We start from the raw sequence: 18,086 nt of genomic DNA, 5'->3' as shown, positions 1-18,086 counted from the left end.
GAGCGGACCGACTCATGCCAGAAGCTAATATCTTAATTTGACCTTGAATGAAAAATAACCTCTTAAAAGTTTTTATCACGGTGGAGGCAGCGTTCATTTCTGCCTTCAGTCTGACGGCGCGCCGGAGTTAAAGCAGCATGCGCGCTTATTGAATCTGTGTGTGTGTGTGTGTGCGGCACACCGCTCAAGTCACCGCGTCTCGTTATTGGTGCTATTTAACCCAATGTTGTAAAATTACTTCTGCCCAGCCCAGATGTGCTCACTTGTGCACCCGTGAGCCGTGGTTCCGCTGGAACACGTCTGACCTCCGACAGACGCACTCTGAACTTCAGATCTTCAGCGCGCTGTCAATAGCCTGAATGGGAATCATTTCTTGTTATTTTGTTACATCCACAATGTTCTGTGTGTGAGGTTTACAATGTCAGAACACCTGCATGAGACCGGTGTTAATTACAATCTGCCAGAATGACTCACCACCTTCAAATTTCTCCAACACCGTTAAAAATGATCAAATACGGAACATGTCGGCGTGCGCAGGCCAGAGTGCTGAAGCTCGGCGCATTGTTATTATGAAGCTAGGGCACATGTGGAGGACACGCGCGCGCGCAAAAATATACTTGTTTTCAATTACATTTATTGTGCCCACTTACTTTTTCTTTGGCCCACCCACAAATGAGTTTCTACGCTAATGGTGACATATGACAGACTTCTCTGAGCTCCGCAGCCATTACACTTTTCACCTCGAGCACCCCCTAGCGGCAGCTCGCGCACCCCTGCACCACACTTTGGGAATCCCTGATTTACAACAATAAAAGAGCTGGAAACAAATTCCCCATGTTTTAATGTCAGTCTGGTTATAATTATGAGTAATAATGTTCAGTAATTCCCAGCTCAGAGCACAAAACGATGCAACACTCATAATTATAAAATAACTGAAATCCTGTTCAAACCTTTTTCCAAATCGAAGCTTTCGTTTTTGAGAAAATGCTACACGAAAAAATAAATAAATAAACTTTATCCTAACGGTGAGGAAACAGCCAAAAAGGTTTAATATTTATCTGGCTAGAAGGTGGTTTTGTAGAGAAAACCTGTTTAGGCCAGACTGAAACACACCCATATCCTCCCTTTTGCTTTTTTTAGTTACTATTGCCAGCCATGGCAACAGAAGTTTCTCATTCTTTGATCCAAAATCACCCAAACTTAGCAAATTAGCTTAAATCCACAGCACGCCTCAGACGACGTTACCCACGATTGCCGCGTCACAACACATATTCGCAAGTTGCTCAATCGTTCGGAAATGACAGCTTGTACTGTTCTCCCCCAATACTTGCTTCATCTACTCCTCCCTAAGTCCCTTAATATCTTTTTAGTAGCTGCAGGCTGTGTGAAGTTTTTCTAAACATGTGAGTCATTAGCACATTTAGACATCAGATCTTCACTACAAAGCTCAGATGCACAATAACAACCACAGTAGACATACACAGCAATGACAAACCAGACGTGTCTGATCGTCTAGAGGGAGGAAGTGGTCGGATGTGAGGCACGCGCCCTCCGCAACAGGCTACCCCCTTCTCATTACAGCAGCGTGGATCCATAATCCTCTGTGTTCCTCCAGGGAGCACAGGTGTCCCCTGTCTGTCCCCAGATTATCCATGTAATCCTCAGAACCCCCCAACTCAACAGGAGGGTGTTTTTTATGTTTGGGAAGCTGTTCACTGGAATACCTCGACAGCAACCGGTGTCTGAATGTTTGTTCCCCTCATTCCTCCATTCTAACAAACTTTTTAGATAAAGTTTATAAAGTCTGCATCATCTATTCTGAAAGAATAACAAACCCTCACCAGTGTGGACTTGTTGGGAAGCTGATAACACTCAGAAACCCGGAGTTCCTCCATCTTTACTTAAAGAAATAGTTGAGATCGTCTGAAGTTTTGAGGAGATTTTACGAACAATTTACTATCTTAATTGCTGCTCTTTGAGCAGCCTCGGTTTGGTGAAACAGATTAAATCTGACCAGACAGATGAGCTAATGGCTAGTTGGTGAAGCGGGCTTATAAGTGGACTGCTGCCATCATAAAACTCTAAAAGCTTCATGCAGAAGAAGGTCTATAATCCTTTTTACAGTGCTTTCAATCTGCCTTCTCAGCTACTATCAACCATGTGCGTTGTCAGGTCTTTACACTTATTTTGCCTTTTACATCATGTGCTTTCAGAATGCGTTACCAAACAGCGTTTTTAACTTGGACTGGGTGATAGGCTCCCTTCTCAGTGGCCTAGCGGTACGATCGGTCATTCTGAAGCCATTTTTACAAAAATCTGCCGTCAATTTACCGCAACACCGCAGCAGCATTAGGGACTCTTTGGTCATTTATAAGTGGTCAGACCATGACGGTAACATGGAGCAAACGTGCCCCTAAGCCAGGCCCATCTACTTCCGGACCACGGGTCCCCGGAAGAACGAATAAATGAATGCAAGTCAACGGGGCTAAAAACGCTATTTTCTAATCCGCTTGTTTTGTGCCATGGATTTCACATATGCTGTCCGTGAATTTTAAAGACATTTTCATACCAAGAACGCGCTTATTTTCGAACAGGGGGAAACGCTATTTTAGGTTCTGTGTGAAAATAAGTCCAGGACTAAAAATGTGCATCACGAAAGTGGCGTCATCGAACCAGACACGGAGAAAACTGAGGGAAAAGGGCTGTGAGATCAGCAAACTTCCCACAGGAGGAAAGAACCACCACAAATCTGGTCATTTGGTAAGTAGCAGCTACTTTGGGGAGAGGAGATTATGTGGCGACATGTCGATTACTGGTTTGTAGTCATGCTAATTACGAACTTTTACAAGCTGATAAATCTCAAAGTATGTGACTGGCATGGTCGAAACACCATCATTACTTTTCATTTAAATTGCTAAACAACTAGGGATGGGTACCTTTGACATTTGAATCGATCCGGTACTAATTCCCGGTACCTACGAATCGATACCGGTACTTAACGGTACCAATTTTCGATACTTTTGAGTGTTTATTATTTTAATTCTCTTTTATAATTAAATATATATTTTTCTCAATATATAACAATATTTGATAAATATCATGATAAATTACATTCAACTGTTTGTATTTTAACATCGTCCTTGTAGTTTTATAAGCTGATAATTAAACTGAAGCAAACATCTTTACTGTGAACTAAATTTACTGTGTATCTTCATTCCTATGGCCGTCTTTTTTCATTTGATTTTTCCTACTGGGAAGTTAGAATTTCCGAGGAGAAAGCGAACGCACCATTAGCTGATAACGGTGGCAATGGAAGCTAACATATCAAGCTAACGTTATCTTTAACAGTTTATTTAACTGCTGGAGCAGATTAAAATGATGATGCCTCACACTTAGATCGTTGTCGCTAGTTTCATCTTCACCCAATCACCCGTCGCATTTAGTAAAGTGAAGCCAAACTAGAGTGCGTTCATGTTTTTCTAGTCGGAAATTCGGAGTTCCGAGGAGAAAGCAAACGCACCATTAGCGAAACGGAAGCTAACATATCAAGGTAACGTTATCTTAAACATTTTATTTACCTACCGGAGCAGATTAAGATGAGGATGTCTCACTTAGATCGTTGTCTGTTGCTGGTTTCATCATCACCCAGTTACCCATCACATTTAGTGAAGTGGACCCACCCAACCCAAGCTTTAGCGTGGGTTCTTTCTACCATGCTGCTCTGTTTACAACTCGCTCGCAGGGACCGACGACAAAACGCTCTTGAGCATGCGCAGCTGTCTTGGCAAGTTCTCGTTATGAAGGACGGGTACCGAAATGAGGCACCGTTTGAAATGACGTGAATCGGTGCTCGGTCGGTACTATGGAATTCGGTCGGTACCTTAAAAAGTACCGAATTCGGTACCCATCCCTATATACAACATACGTGTGATCCAGCGCATAAGACAAAGCGGATTAGAAAATATCATTTTTAACCCCGTTGACTTGCATTCATTTTTTCATTCTTCCGGGAACCCATGAGCCAACCAGAAAGGGAGGAGACTTAAGCTCCCTATACTTGAAAATAGATAGACTACTTCTTGATTTTGCGTCAAGTGAGAGCAGAGCATGTCTTGGCTAGTGGAAGCTAACCATTAGCATTAGCAAATCCACAACACAGTAGAACTCCTCCAGGCTTGTGTCACATGTGGAGATAAAACATCAGTGTTGCAGAGCAAATGAGGCAGTGGAAGAGATGAATTGTTTTTAGCCAATCAGAGAAAGTAAGACTCAAAATCTTACAGTCTTCTGCTCACAGCAGAGCTGCTTTGTTAACCATAGAGATCGACTCACACGGCATTAATTCCTACTATTTACCACTGGAGGGAAAAAAAATGAACTTGGTCTTTAATACATCTGTTTGCATGAATAAGACAAACCCAGTGCCCTGTGTAGATAAACTCTCAGCACCGTGATCCCCTACAGAAACCTACAGTTTTAGTCGGCAGGTTTGTACTGCATAACAAAGTAAAAAAAGGAACTTGCACAGGTAAACTACTGAACATATCAGAGTATGCTTAATCCTTAATGACTTGAATCAGGACATCCCTAATTATTTACATAGGTTTGGGTATTGAAATTTATCCATTTGCCAGAGAAAATCAGAGCAATTAGCTTTAGCTTCCCTGGAGCAGCCTGCAGCAGCACTAGCATTAATATCATAATAGTTCCACTAGAATAGTGGTGTCAGAAACAAAATGGCAGAAACAAGTACGTGTTTGAGAATACAGTTGTTTCCTGATGTTGGAAGACTGGGCTGATCCTGCTCAAACTAGCCATTAGCTCCTCAACCCAGTCAGAATTACAGCTGGTAAAACAGAAACTGTTAGTAAACTTCACAGAAACATGCTTCAAATGAGCTAAAACCTTAACAAAAATAATGCAACATTGTGATAGAAAGATGGTGAAATCGCCTTCAGCAGCTGCGAGTGGGAAGATTTGTTAAACTTCCCGTGTAAAAGTCTACAAATCTGAGTGTGATCCAACAGTCTGAACAGCTCCAACAGTTTTCCCAAATATTCCACAGGAACCAACACCCCTGGAACCTTAACCCTTCATCTGCGTTGTTAAATGAACAGCACACATAACGTTTGAGCGGTCAATCACCTCGGCTTCATAAAGCAGTGTCGAAGTGTGATGTTATCCCAAATACAGGAAACGACATTATGGAGATGGGTTAGAGCAGCAGGGCGCTGTCCAAGTAAAACAAGTGATGGACAGATGCAGAGGTTCCAGGCCAGATGTTGAGGGATTGTGAAAGAGTCTGTTCCTGAGGTGGAGTCCAAACTGGTTATCTAAAACAATGACTTTGAAAACACTGAAAGAAGCTGGAATAAAGTCAATTTATGTTGTAGAAACACTAAAAAACCACAACCTGTTTATTATGAGTGAATGCAACTGTAAATAAATGCAACCAGTTGTGTTGTCACTGACTGACTGCCTTCAATAACTCTACAGTCCTGAAAATCTGCGCAGATTTACTTTAATTTTGTTTTTGCAGAAACCAGGAAGCTCCTCTGGGGTTTGAAAGTATCAAACTAAACCAGCGTGAAATTTCTGACTTAGCAATTTAACAGTTGACTGACTCGACTCAGAGCTGGTTTCTTCTCTCTTTTTTTTGTTTCGTGTGTTTTAAAGATGAATCTGGCGATGCTTTACCAGCTTTTCTTACAGAGATATAATCGCAGATAAAAACCACAAAACAAAGAAGCAAACTTTCACACCATCACAATTTTCTCCACATTTGAAGCCAAACTATCAGCCTTCAAACCCCAGAGAGCAACAGAGTTGTCACAGACTTGATTGAGATGATTGATGAACCGTAGAGCCCACGGTGCTTCCACATCTAGTGACAAAACGCAGACCAGGAGCTTGTAAACAACCGATTACTCCAACAAAAATAAATTAGATTTGTAAGGCGAACTCCTGCATATATGACAGAAGTTGTCTGCAAAACAACTCATTCACTACCAGATGCATCATTTTGTGCATGTGTGATTAAATCCCTCTTACTTGTAAGATTTTGCTAGCCTAAAGTCTAGTCCATCATTTGCTGAAGCACAAATCTTTGCTTTTCAGGTCAGTCAAGCAATGCTCCAATGGAACTTTCCACATTCTCCAGCCAGTATTGTGGCTGGCCAATCACAGCAAGTTTTTTTTTCTTTTCAAATATAACCCCTTCTTTCCACGGGAGCCGTCAGCAGCACGTTACTGCAGCAGCACGTCATAGCTGCTGATAGGAACCGCTGTGGTCAACAGGACCTTTTCCACCGGAGCAGTCAGCGACGCGAGTCGGCCGCGTCTCAGGAGCAGCATGTCGCGGCCCTTACGCACCGGTTCTATTTTCTACGCGCGACACCTCTGAAACGGATCAAGTTCGACATTTTTGGGGAAGAAAAGACAGGAAATCGAACGCGGAAACGGAGCGAAGCTCCCGAGATTTCCAGAATAAAGAAACGTACTGTACTGCCTTCTGGTTGATTTACTTTAAAAACAAGTTACTAACTGTGCGGCCCCGTGAGAAGTTATCACCTAGCTAGCGGTCTCCTTTGTTTTTCAGGTCTGTATTAGGGCTGTCGCGGTTGAGGAATTCCCCCTGCGGTGATTCAGGGTGGCTTAATATTGCGGTGTGCGATATTATTGCAGCACTTTTTTATTGCAGTACTATCTAAACATAATGTTTACACATTTAAAAAAGGTTAAAAATTGCCGTGCCTTCTTTAATAACACTTTACTGAATGCAGATCAAAGGGCAGTAACAACGCAGATCGCAGTAACGCTTGTTTCTCCGACAGTCGGAGTCCGACTGAACTTAAAAACAACAAAATTCAGGAGGTTAAACTTTTAAATGCAAATTTGGCTGCAGCATCTAACAAATAAGAAACAAGTCCCCATTTTGTTTAGTTGTTTAAAATCAAGCATAAAAAATTACATGTACCGGGCGCGCGCGCGCGCGCCGGGGGGCGGGCGCACTATCATTTCACTTTCACACACACGAATGACGGTGATTTATAGCTCGGTCACGTCCTTGTTACCTACAAGGAAAACCAGCATGTTAACTACGGTTTGAGAGAGGATCTGAGAGGGGCGGCAACATTTGCAGCAACACTGAAAAGCCTCTCGGATGGTGCGCTCGTTGCACTAAACACACGTACTTGCGTGCGACTCTGGCGAGCAAAGGGAATCTCCCGTTTGTTGCTCCACCATGTCACGGGGGTTTTCTTTAGGGTGGATGCATTCCTCCTGCAGGTAGCGAGTGAGCTCCAGCTCGGCTCAAACTCTCTTTGGGACGGCTGCAGAAGCAGTGCTTGTCCGGGACTTCAGCAGGTCTCCGAGCGTTTATTTATTTATTTATTTATTTGCCGCTGGTGGCAGCTCTGTCTCGGCCAAGGACTCTGGCTGCGCAGCAGCTGACGTACTGAAAACCAAAGCGCTCCCACAGGAGCGAAGTAACGTTTCGTTTTGATACCAGTGCAGCCATCCTTCTCAACATGCATCATTGAGTTGAACCAAGTTCAGTAATCGCGGTGGCGCATGATGCAGCGCGGTGGGCTTCTTCATATCGCGATATTTCATTTTTGCGGTTACCGCGACAGCCCTAGTCTGTATTGGTGATTATAAAACGGACAGAACATAAAACACAAATCTTTTGGAGCCATGTTGTAGTTTTCTCCTGCTTGTTGTTGTGTTTACTGACTAGGTCACTTGTGTGACGTCGTGCTCTGTCGGTGACAGCTGCTCCCCTGCTGCTTCGTGTCTCGTGGGAAGGGCCAAGCAGCAGCTTACGCGAGCAAGACGTGCTGCTGCAGTAACGTGCTGCTGACGGTTCCGGTGGAAAGAAGGGGTTACAATAGGAAGCCTCAGTCACCCCCATCTACTTCCGGACCATGGGTCCCCGAAAGAACTAAAAAATGAATGCAAGTCAATGGTGCTAAAAACGCTATTTTCTAATCCATCTTGCATTACGCCCTGGATCGCACATATGTTGTACTTCAATTTAAATGAACACTAATGATGGGTGTTTTGACCACGCCTGTCACGTACTTTGAGATTTATCAGCTTCTAAAAGTTTGTAATTAGCATGACTACAAATTAGATATCGGCACATCGCATATATGACGTCACCACAGAATCTCTTGTCCCCTAACGTAGCTGCTACTTACCAAATTGCCAGATTTATGGTGGTTCTTTCCTTCTGACGAAAGGATTTCAAGTTAGCTAAACTCACAGCCATTTTCCCTCCGTTTTTCTCCGTGTCTGGTTTGATGACGTCACTTTCGTGATGCACGTTTGTAGTCCTGGACTTATTTTCACACAGAACCTAAAATAATGTTTCCCCCTGTTCGAAAATAAGTGCTTTCTTGGTATCAAAATGCATTTTTAAAATTCACGGGCATCATATGTGAAGTCCATGGCACATAACAAGCAGAATTAGAAAATAGCAGACTCTTATTCATCATTGATTGTAAATTTTGCGAACATTGTCTGGCTTTTAGTTTCACAATCGCATCATTTCTTATTTTGTGATCGTATCGCCATATTCCAGCCCAGCAATACACATCATGTAGCCACTGTGAATGGGGTTGACTCCAAAGTTAATTGCTTGTAGATGATTGTCCAAAAGTTAATGTCAGAAAGTTTTAACATCTGCCCTGTGGCCTTTCAGACATTTAGTTAAAAGACAAAGAAAAACAAAAATATTATTCCAGGAAGGCAACCATAACAATTTCATTATCACCCAGCGTCCATCATTATACTCCTTATCAAAGGACTCAATGTAGTTTTGACGAAATAGCACTTACACCAAAACACTAACAACAGCAGGGCGCTACGGTATGGCTAATTTCAAGCGTGTGTTCCATGAAGTCTCACTCTTGGGTTTTGAGGTTTGCCGGAAGTATTTAATCTAAATCTTCAGCTCTGGTTTCATGAGAAGGTCCAGAAAAAGAGGTGCATCGTGTGTCCAATAAATCTGCTTTATGTCTCCAGGTCTGATGGGTTCTGTATCAAGTCTATTGAAATGCACCAGGACCTCTGAATCTGCTCTGCAGATGTCAACGCTGGCAAGTCTTACACCAACAGAACCAGCTTCCAAAGCAACATATGTGTTAAAAACACAGAAGAGTCCGACACAAAATGAAAAGAGTCTTCAGAGTATTAATTACAGCAGGGGATAAGGTGTTGTTTCCGTGTTAATATTCACATTGTGTCTTCATAAATCACAAGACCTTAAACTCGGTGATAGAGCTGACCCTGATGCCACAATCTAATTTACCACAACAACACAAACTTCTGACAAAAACCCAACTTTAACAAAAACACCCTCTCTTGGGGCACTCTGGTCCAGCAGTCTGGCTCTACTGCACATCTGTGCCTTTGGAGTTTGGACAGAACCCTGAGAATATGGGTCTCTGCTGAGTTCCTGCTTAGCCGCTCTTTTGCGCAGGATTGGACCAGTCCTGCTGGTTAACACTGGGAACGGACTGCAACCCAGTAAAATAACTAGACTGGCCTACTCAAGGCTGAGTCAAAGCACACCTGCAGCAGAGATTATAACAGGCAAGTCAAAACACAGACTCCAAACTGGTGTCAACACGGCAAGGACAGGTTTGTTTTGTAGAATAGAGGTGATAGCTCAGCTCCAAGCTCAGCTGCTGTATTATTTTGTGACGATACGTGAGAGAACTGTTCAAGCAAAGGTTGGGGACAGTGTTAGCCAAGAATGATATAGAGGACTAGGGGGTGTGTAACGGCAAAATTCTGTCGATAAGATATTGACCGTTTGCACCTCCGTCACCTGATCACATGGGTCCACCATGATGGACGTCAATGGTACTGAGGGCAACAGTGGTGACTGAGGTTGTTTTGTTGCCAGTTTAGTCTGGCTTGAACTAGTTCAAGCCCAGGTACCTAGTGAGGTTTATCACACCTAGGTGGGGCTCACAGAGAGATATTTATAGTTAACTAGCTTATGAATGTTAGCTTACATTGCTGCTGTTCACCGATTTAAACTTGTGGCCGACTTTGCCACAATTCACCACGCTGGATTTACAACATTACATGATAAACTATGTTTCGCTTTACACGGACGCTGATAAAAAATTTGAAAAGTCGTATCTCTACCAGTTTTTCATAACCGACTGGGTCACTGGATTCAGCTGCTACTCCCACACCAGGGGGACCAGATATTTCATAACTGTGATGCTCATCGTGCTTAAAGTGACAATCTGTAGATTTTATCCAGTTTAATATCCATTGAAATGTTGTTGTAAATTAATTAAATGATGCCCAGTTATTGAAAAATATTGGCAGTTTCATAACATATAACCATAAATATCTGGTCTCGAACACATGTCTCTGGGTGACGCCATATTGGATGCCATGTTTCTTTCTACAGAAGCCTGTGAGGACAAAATGCATTTACTGATTTGTAACAAATGGTTACAAAACTTTCACCATACACAAACATTGTTTTTGTACACATTTAACTCTTCACTCGTTGCCAGTGATGAAAAGGAATCTGATGTTCTTGTTATATTGCTGGAGGTTGCGCTACCAGGGATTTTTGACCCTAATGGCCATCCACGTTGGTAAAGTCTTACTTGAACACAAACGTAATGCTTACTTGCAACCACTTAGGTACGTACTGGCCCCTGTCGCCAAGGAAACTACACACTGTCACTTTAATAATGTACCTTTCACACATGTAATCCAACATTGTAACATTATTAGTATCTAGCATTTGACTTAAGTCGACAATAATGGACGTTAAACTGAAACAATCTATGAAATCCAATGTTTCCCGAGATCTTGTTCTGTCAGAATGAAGGTGGTAAAAGCTGCTGCCACCTAGCTGTCGGAGTTTGAATTGCACCACACAAAATACAGTAAAAGTTTGCATGTAAGTTCTCAATAACAAAATCGATACATTGCTTTTAAATATTGATAAAGAATCCTAAAACAAAAGATCGCAATATTTCAGTGTATCAATATTTTCTTACATCCCTACTAAGGTTTTTTAAAAGTCTGTATTTTTGCATTTCACGACTAGCCAGAGCAGTGGTTGCTGGATTTCTCTGCTCCTCCATTCATGATCAGTTCTGTTGGAGCTAATTGGTGGGTGAGCATCCGGGGATCCGACAAAGCAGAAACCCTCCTGGACAATCACACACATGCAGGTTGGAGCGATGGCCTTTCACAGCCTGCCGGTTCTGGGTCCAGTGCCAGGCTCCATCTTGGGTACCCCCGTTGAATAAAGAGCAGCTCTGTTCCACGAGGCTGACACACGAGATTCGGCCACGGTTCCCCCCATGTGCCTCAGACAACAACCATTGTTCTAGCTTTTAATGAAGAAGAGTCGATGTGGGGAAAAAACAAGTAGAGAGGGTTAACTTAGTCACTTCCTGGGTTTAGTAAACAAAAAGGTGGAGGGGGCTCAGATACCATCCACCACTGGATGACATGAAAACAGACAGTCATGTCACAGAACCAGAATGTATGAAACTTTACAAAGACAGTTTTAAAATCCTAATTTATGGAGAGATTAGAAACAGAGTCCAGCTGGGCAACAGAGTGCAGGTAAACAGCCCACCACTCCGAACCAGCCAATGTGACAAATTACACTTCAGTCGAACATGAAAATCTACTCTTGTGATTAATCTGAAGAGTAGATTTCAGACGCAGTGTGCCCCCCCAACAGCACAAATAACTCCTGGCACTTTAGCAGCCTTTAACAAAGCAGCTTATATGTAATCTGGACAGACTATTGAGAAAAGCAGCAACAGCAGCAGATAAGCCCAACGGCCCCCATATGGCATTTAAATGTGTAACCTGTCTCTCTCCCAGACAGCAGTGGCGCGGGGTGAGGGCCTCGGCTTCAAGAGGATGGTATCTAAACATTAACGGTAGTAAACGTTAAAAGACCTAACTCATAAATGTGTGAGAGCCTTTTGTGAAGAAGGTAATCAGCAAAAATGTAACAGAAGCCAGGAGAGGGAACAGACTGGAGAAAGAATTCTTCAAATCAAATTTTACCCTGAAGGCTGTAAAGAAGGGCCTGACGAGCATCATGCATGTCTCATGGGGAATAATGGATCCTCTCTGCTCGTACTTTCACTTTTGTACTTGAGTCTGGAAAGTTACAAAGTCCATCCCATAAACACGTTTTCTCTTCCGCAGAAGTCACTAAATCTAGGCGGCACGATTGTTGTCCAGGATCAGATGAAGACTGAGTGTAAACTGAATGCTTAAGATGTTTTATGGGAAGAATTACAATAGATTTGCAGTTTTATTGCTTAAGTTTAGAGGTCTCATTCATTTGTTTTACAAATTTCTTGTGGTCTAGTATTAATTAATGCCTTTTGAGATGTTTTCAGTAAAAAAAGCTCTGGCGTTCCTGTTTGAGGGGGTTGAAATTTACTGGAAGAGTGTGGGGTGGAAAACAGCAGGAATGATTGTCCTGCTCATTAATATTCTTAAAATGTAAATATATCACCTTTGATTGGCTAACGGCAACACAACTCTTCCAGTGCCGTCATTCTCTTTTCTGTCTGGGGTAAAACAATTGCTACGTTGATGCTTGAGAGTGTTTCGCCATGTTGTCGATTAGCTCGTGCCAAAAGTTAGCTTTAAATATCCAAAACAGGCTACACTCTCTCCTGGCCACAAAAATCAACCCAGCCTTCTGTGGTTGTAAGCCCTGGTGGGCGGGGCCACGCAGAAGTGACAGGCTTTTTCCGACTTCAGTGTTTCCCGTTTATGTCCTTTGTGAGGCTAACACAGGCGTTCGAGGTTAGAGAAAAAATTTTCACCTTCAGCATATATTTGCAAATAAAAAAATTATTACACTTTTTTCAGTTAATATCTTTGAAGCATAAAATGAAAACTTTTTGCACGATGCACATTTAAAAAACAAAACATTCATGCCCGTAGATTTTGCTCCTGTTTTTGCTTGCGGTATAAAATCTTCCAGCCGTTTTAGTTCTCTAAACAGTGAATATTTGGGTTAAACCTGGAACTGCTTTCATGGCCAAGGTCACACATGATTCACACCCTTGCATGATGGCAGAGGAATTACGATACAATTAGCCTAAGTCTGTTTCAAAGATCGGGACCTAGACTCTGAGGATTTATGAGACAGACTTCAATGGACAGCCTTTATTTAGAGGAATCTGCAGACTCAAACGCAATCTCATCCAAAGCGAGATGGGTTAAATTTTAACCCGCTGCAGCTTTGACAACGCCGAAGCTGCTTAAACTACCTTTGAAGTGTTAACTGTAGATAATTAGGGGAGCACAGCAGTCGTAACGTGGTCAAACCCAGCTGAAAAATAAAACGCTGACTCTGCAAAAAGTCCTAAAAAGTTATAGAGAAGTGACTTCATATTATAGATGTGTGGTTCCTGTTTTTGTCAATAAGTAACAACTCTGATTTAGGAAGCACAGGTAAAACACTGAACTAAAAAGGTTCTGCATCCAGGTCAGGTCAGAGATGCTGGAAGTTAATATTCTAAAAAGTGTGTTTTTCCCGTCACACAGTCTAGAGATCCGAATGCAGTGATGAGAAATCCAGTTGGCTGCTCAAATGTGGTCGAGCAAAGCAGCAGTCTTTAATCTGAGCGGTTTCCTGCTGTGATGCAGAGCTCGCCTGTTGATGCTGCTATCCTTTGATCAGCTGCCTCAGAATGAAACTCAAGGATGCAAAACCAGTCGCATTGATTAATAATACTAGGGGTGACAGGAAATGATTAAGGAGCAGCTTAGATGCTGCAAAGGACAAAATCTTGACTCATCAGCATTGTTAACCTACAAAGAAGCCTGAGAGGCATCCAGCTCATCATCTGTTACTCAATCTGAGATGAGGTCATCAGATCCAAACAGTGCTACTCAGGTAAGTCAATCACCGTCGCTCACAGCTGAGAAGCATCAGGGTTTAAAGGGTGGTAAGGAGCACTAAATGCTCTGCTAATAGCACTAAATTCTTCTAATGCCAGAGGGCTCCCATCCCATGGAGAGCTGAGGCATTATGCTGGCAGGAGGAGCAGAAAAAGATCAAAACAGAGTACGATCGGGGAGTTCCCTGACATTCAAGAAGATCGGCTTTACTGACAGCCAGCCCAAGAAAATCCTCCGTTTAGGGAAGCATGTTCGTTTCTAGACAGCATATTCAGGGATTAGCTCAAGTAAACTTTATGGATCCTAATTATTTTGAGCCCACAAATTAGAAGGAGGATTCTTGATGCTCAGAGCGACTCTTAGGAGCAGATGTGATTAAGAAGATGGCCCAAATCCCTCTGAGGTGTGATGTCAAACCTTTCTAACCCCACCAAAATAAAATGTCAGCAATCACAAAATGACCCGACATCCAACCTTCTGCTTTAGGCAACAGACTAATTCAGGAATCAGTGCAAGCCATGAAATCTCAATCTTGTGCTGAAACAAAACAGAAAGTCACTTTTTTATCTCCCACACACACACTTATAGTGAAGGCAAATCTGAGACAGCTGACCCACATTTAGCCAGCTCTCAGATTTCACCATGGTTCTTCCTTGTAAGTGTGAAAAAAGCAGCTCTAGTTTTAAGTCAGTCACCAACTTTTATAAAAATAAAAGAACATTCATGTCCTCCTGGAGGACCCTTCAGTTCCAGGCCTAAGAGCAGAGCTGTTTGGTGTGACAGGAGCTCCAAAGGGGCCTGGGCATGCTGGGCGCTCACAAACGTCTGGACTTATAAAGTTGAAAGAAAAAATTTGCAATAAAACAAATGGCTTTCCACGTTAGGAAGTGCAAGTGTCTGAATTTGGGAATTTTATAAGAAACGTGGGAATAAACAACAAATAAGTTAAAAGCATGAACTGGTGGTGAGTTCAAACACCACCGAGAAAAAAAAGTTCTGCTCAGAGTAAAGCTGAAAACCAATAAAAATAAAAATGAAATAAAACACTGGTTTTCTGCTTTTATTCAAACCGAGAAGAAAAAGTCCAGGCGCGCGTGGACAAAACAGGACCAACCTACACACAGCTGTCCCGTCCCAGGCACTGAGAACAAAGGAGGAAACACATGGAAACAAGTTTATTTTTTATTTTCTTACCAAAACGATCCCGAATCTCTCCTCCAGTTCACCTGGCTCTGGCATGGGGAGTTTCAGGGGCATGTTGTGTCCCCTTAAATCAGTGTGCTGGTCCATGCTTCCTGCGTTCCCCATGTTTTCGCTTCACACCAGCCACAAACTTCTGCCCTACTTTGTAAAAATCCCCCTTTCTTCTGTCCGCTGATAAGAGGGGGATATCTGCACGCGCTCTTTGGCTTTCCTAGGCTCCGAGCAGCTTTATCCAGGTCACTTCTGTTTCTGTTGCTTCAACATAAAACACACGAGAGGGAGGCAGCATTATGCGACGACCCTTGAGAGACATTCCCCTTAAAAAAAAAAAAAAAAAAAGAAAACTAAAACGTGACTCGATCCACACCCGGACCTCTGCGCGGTGTTATCCGTATCTTGCACAATTTCGGCTCCGCTCCCAGTCGGTAGGAATGACGACGGGCATGATTCACTCTTATGTTAGTAGAGACGGACTTTCTTAATCTTCACTGGTGGCCAGCTTGTCTGAGCAGGAGGAGGACGTGGGGGGAACCCTCGTCACCCTCTCTCATCCCTCTCTACTTCCAGGGACGAGCCTCCCACTTCTGCGGTCTTGGGGCGTTGCTCCTGAACAGAGGGGAGTGAAGTGTTGCATTGTGGTACTTTGAGTCAACAACTTTAGAGCCACAGGTCAAAACATCACTGTGTTTGAATTTTGGTTGTGGATAAAAGTACACCATTTTCATCAAATAACAAAGCAAATGATCAAATAAATGTTTAACAAAATGTTAAATGGTTTCTGCCGTTTTTCACTCGGAACTTTAACAGCCTTTTTTTTTTTGGGAGAAGTAGCTTTTATGACCCTGTTTCAAGAGCAACCAAAAGTAAAGCGACTTAGTGTCGGTCCCCACTAACGCCACTAACACGATTATGCGTTGCATTCTGGGATGTGCGCAGACATGTTGATGGCCTTACGAGTGTAAACAAACTGTGAAAATAAACGGTGTGTCGCAGAGAAGAATGCAGAATATACCATGATACGTTAAACTGAGAATCCGGGAACAGGTACATGTACAAAATCAGCATCATAAACGGTTTTGATTCATATGAAAGACCCAAGATTGGAGCACCAACGACAATTTGTTGCCGCCACAGTTCTGCATAGCGGACATTTTCGGCCAACTTGTTTGTGGTGAGAGCGAATGTAAACATCTGGATGAGAGGTAAACGTTTCATTTGCTGGTTTTTCTAGTAAAACAATCAAAATTGTCATCTCATAGAAGAAGTGTAGCAGGAGAAGTTGTGTTGTCTGTCAGTGCGCCCGCACTAGCCTATCGGTATGTGTTCATAGTCTTTGTGTGTGTCGTGTGTGCACGTTGCGGTTGAAGGAAAGAAACGGTGTTTAAATAACGTACTCTATATGTAACTTTACTTACTTACCAGAATGAAAATACTCGAAGTTGCTGCTTGGTTGCCTTACAGCTTTATGTTAGATTCTTGGTCTCGTGGTCATGCCTCCAAGCTGGAAAACTGTGAAAAGTTAGCTAGTTTTCCACCTGTTTCCCTGGCGATCATGTGTTGCATCTCACAACACAGTAACGATTTACCATAGTTGCGTAATATAACCAACCAAACTAATAATAGATTATATGAAGCCGCAAAACAGACTGAGCACGCTGATGTCAGAAGTAACAAGCAACAAGTAAAGACTTGTTGGCCGCCAACATGGCTGCCACTTTGGTGAAAAAACAGAGATGGTGGCGGCTTGTTTGAAACAGCTTTGGAATCAACATTGGACTACTTTGATTTTGGTTTCTCTTTGAATCAATAGCAGATAGAGGTAATTAAGTCTGTTATTTAGAAAAAAGATATATTTGCATCTTCTTCGACAGTGAATGCCTTGTTGACTGACATCCATAGATGTGAATATGTCACGTTTTTTGTTGTCAAATAGCACGTAGATGTGACAGTGGGAGTGTCCTGTCACTGTATCCTGATTGATCATGCGCCCTGGCTACTTGGCCAATGGGATGTCCCTTTAGCTGACTGGTTAGCGCGCATGACTCTCACCCGGGAGTCTGGGAATCGAATCCCGCCTGGATTTGAAGTTTGTGGCACCCTGCGCTGGAGCACGAGGACGTGCTTGTGGAAAGAGGAGGGAAGATGTGACATTGTGAGTGTCCTGTCACTGTATCCCCATTGATCATGCGCCCTGGCTACTTAGCCAATGGGATGTCTCTAGTTCGAAAGACAACCATAAATCCTACTCCACGACTAAGATCTGTTGATGGGTCGTAACTAGACTATATAACAGTGCCGTCAATTTGCTACAATGCCGTGGCGGCATCAGGGAGGCTTATGCCATTTATAAGTGGTCAGACCGTGTTGGTAATGTGGTGCAATGGTGTCCTTTTTTACAAAAGATTACACAATGGCGGTATAAAGGGGGTATGGGGCAGTCTCTGCGCTGCCAAGGACTTCCCTTTATCTTGGACATAACTATCTGTTTATCTCAATCGTAGTCGTGCTCTTTAAGTTTTTTGACAAGCCACTCCTAAATGTGTCTGTCCTCCCTGTCCCTCACAGTCCCCGTACTGTCTTTGGTGATCTGAGCTCCAGCTACAGGACTGCTGCATTGGTCCAGTTTGCTGTCTCAGCTGATTCTGTTCACAAAAGCTAAATTTACGGCCCATGTTTACTTTCATTTTCAATATAGTTGCCAGCCGGAGCTTTGCAGTAACTCCCCATTTGATCAAGACACCTCCCTCTGTAGCGACAAGGCGCAATCGCCATTTATTTGACAGTTAACGCAATATTACTATCAAGTGTGGCGGAACAAATGCCACAAAATTTGTGCCATGCCAGTACGGCGCGTTTATGACACACTGTTGTGTTAATATTACGCTGATTTGCGGGCATGGTGTGTCTTGTAAATAGGGCTTAGGTTGGCTTGCCAGGTTTCACAATTACTG

General features: G+C 42.9%; 1 protein-coding gene across 8 annotated transcripts in view; it reads right to left on the bottom strand.

The window, feature by feature from the left end:
• Window positions 1-15,440, bottom strand: part of fmnl2a (formin-like 2a) — a 65,312-nt gene extending 49,872 nt beyond the window's left edge. For all 8 annotated transcript variants that reach the window (XM_070543952.1, XM_070543954.1, XM_015966633.3 and 5 more), the window contains exon 1: window positions 15,127-15,440. In XM_070543952.1, coding sequence (XP_070400053.1) covers window positions 15,127-15,240 — 114 coding nt within the window. In that variant the 5' untranslated portion in view covers window positions 15,241-15,440. The remainder of the gene's footprint in view (window positions 1-15,126) is intronic.
• Window positions 15,441-18,086: the final 2,646 nt, after the last annotated feature.

Source organism: Nothobranchius furzeri, chromosome 14 (assembly GCF_043380555.1).
Source record: "Nothobranchius furzeri strain GRZ-AD chromosome 14, NfurGRZ-RIMD1, whole genome shotgun sequence".
Lineage (NCBI taxonomy): Eukaryota > Metazoa > Chordata > Actinopteri > Cyprinodontiformes > Nothobranchiidae > Nothobranchius > Nothobranchius furzeri.
Note: the sequence above shows the minus strand (reverse complement) of the source record. Positions and strands in the feature narration are given on the sequence as shown.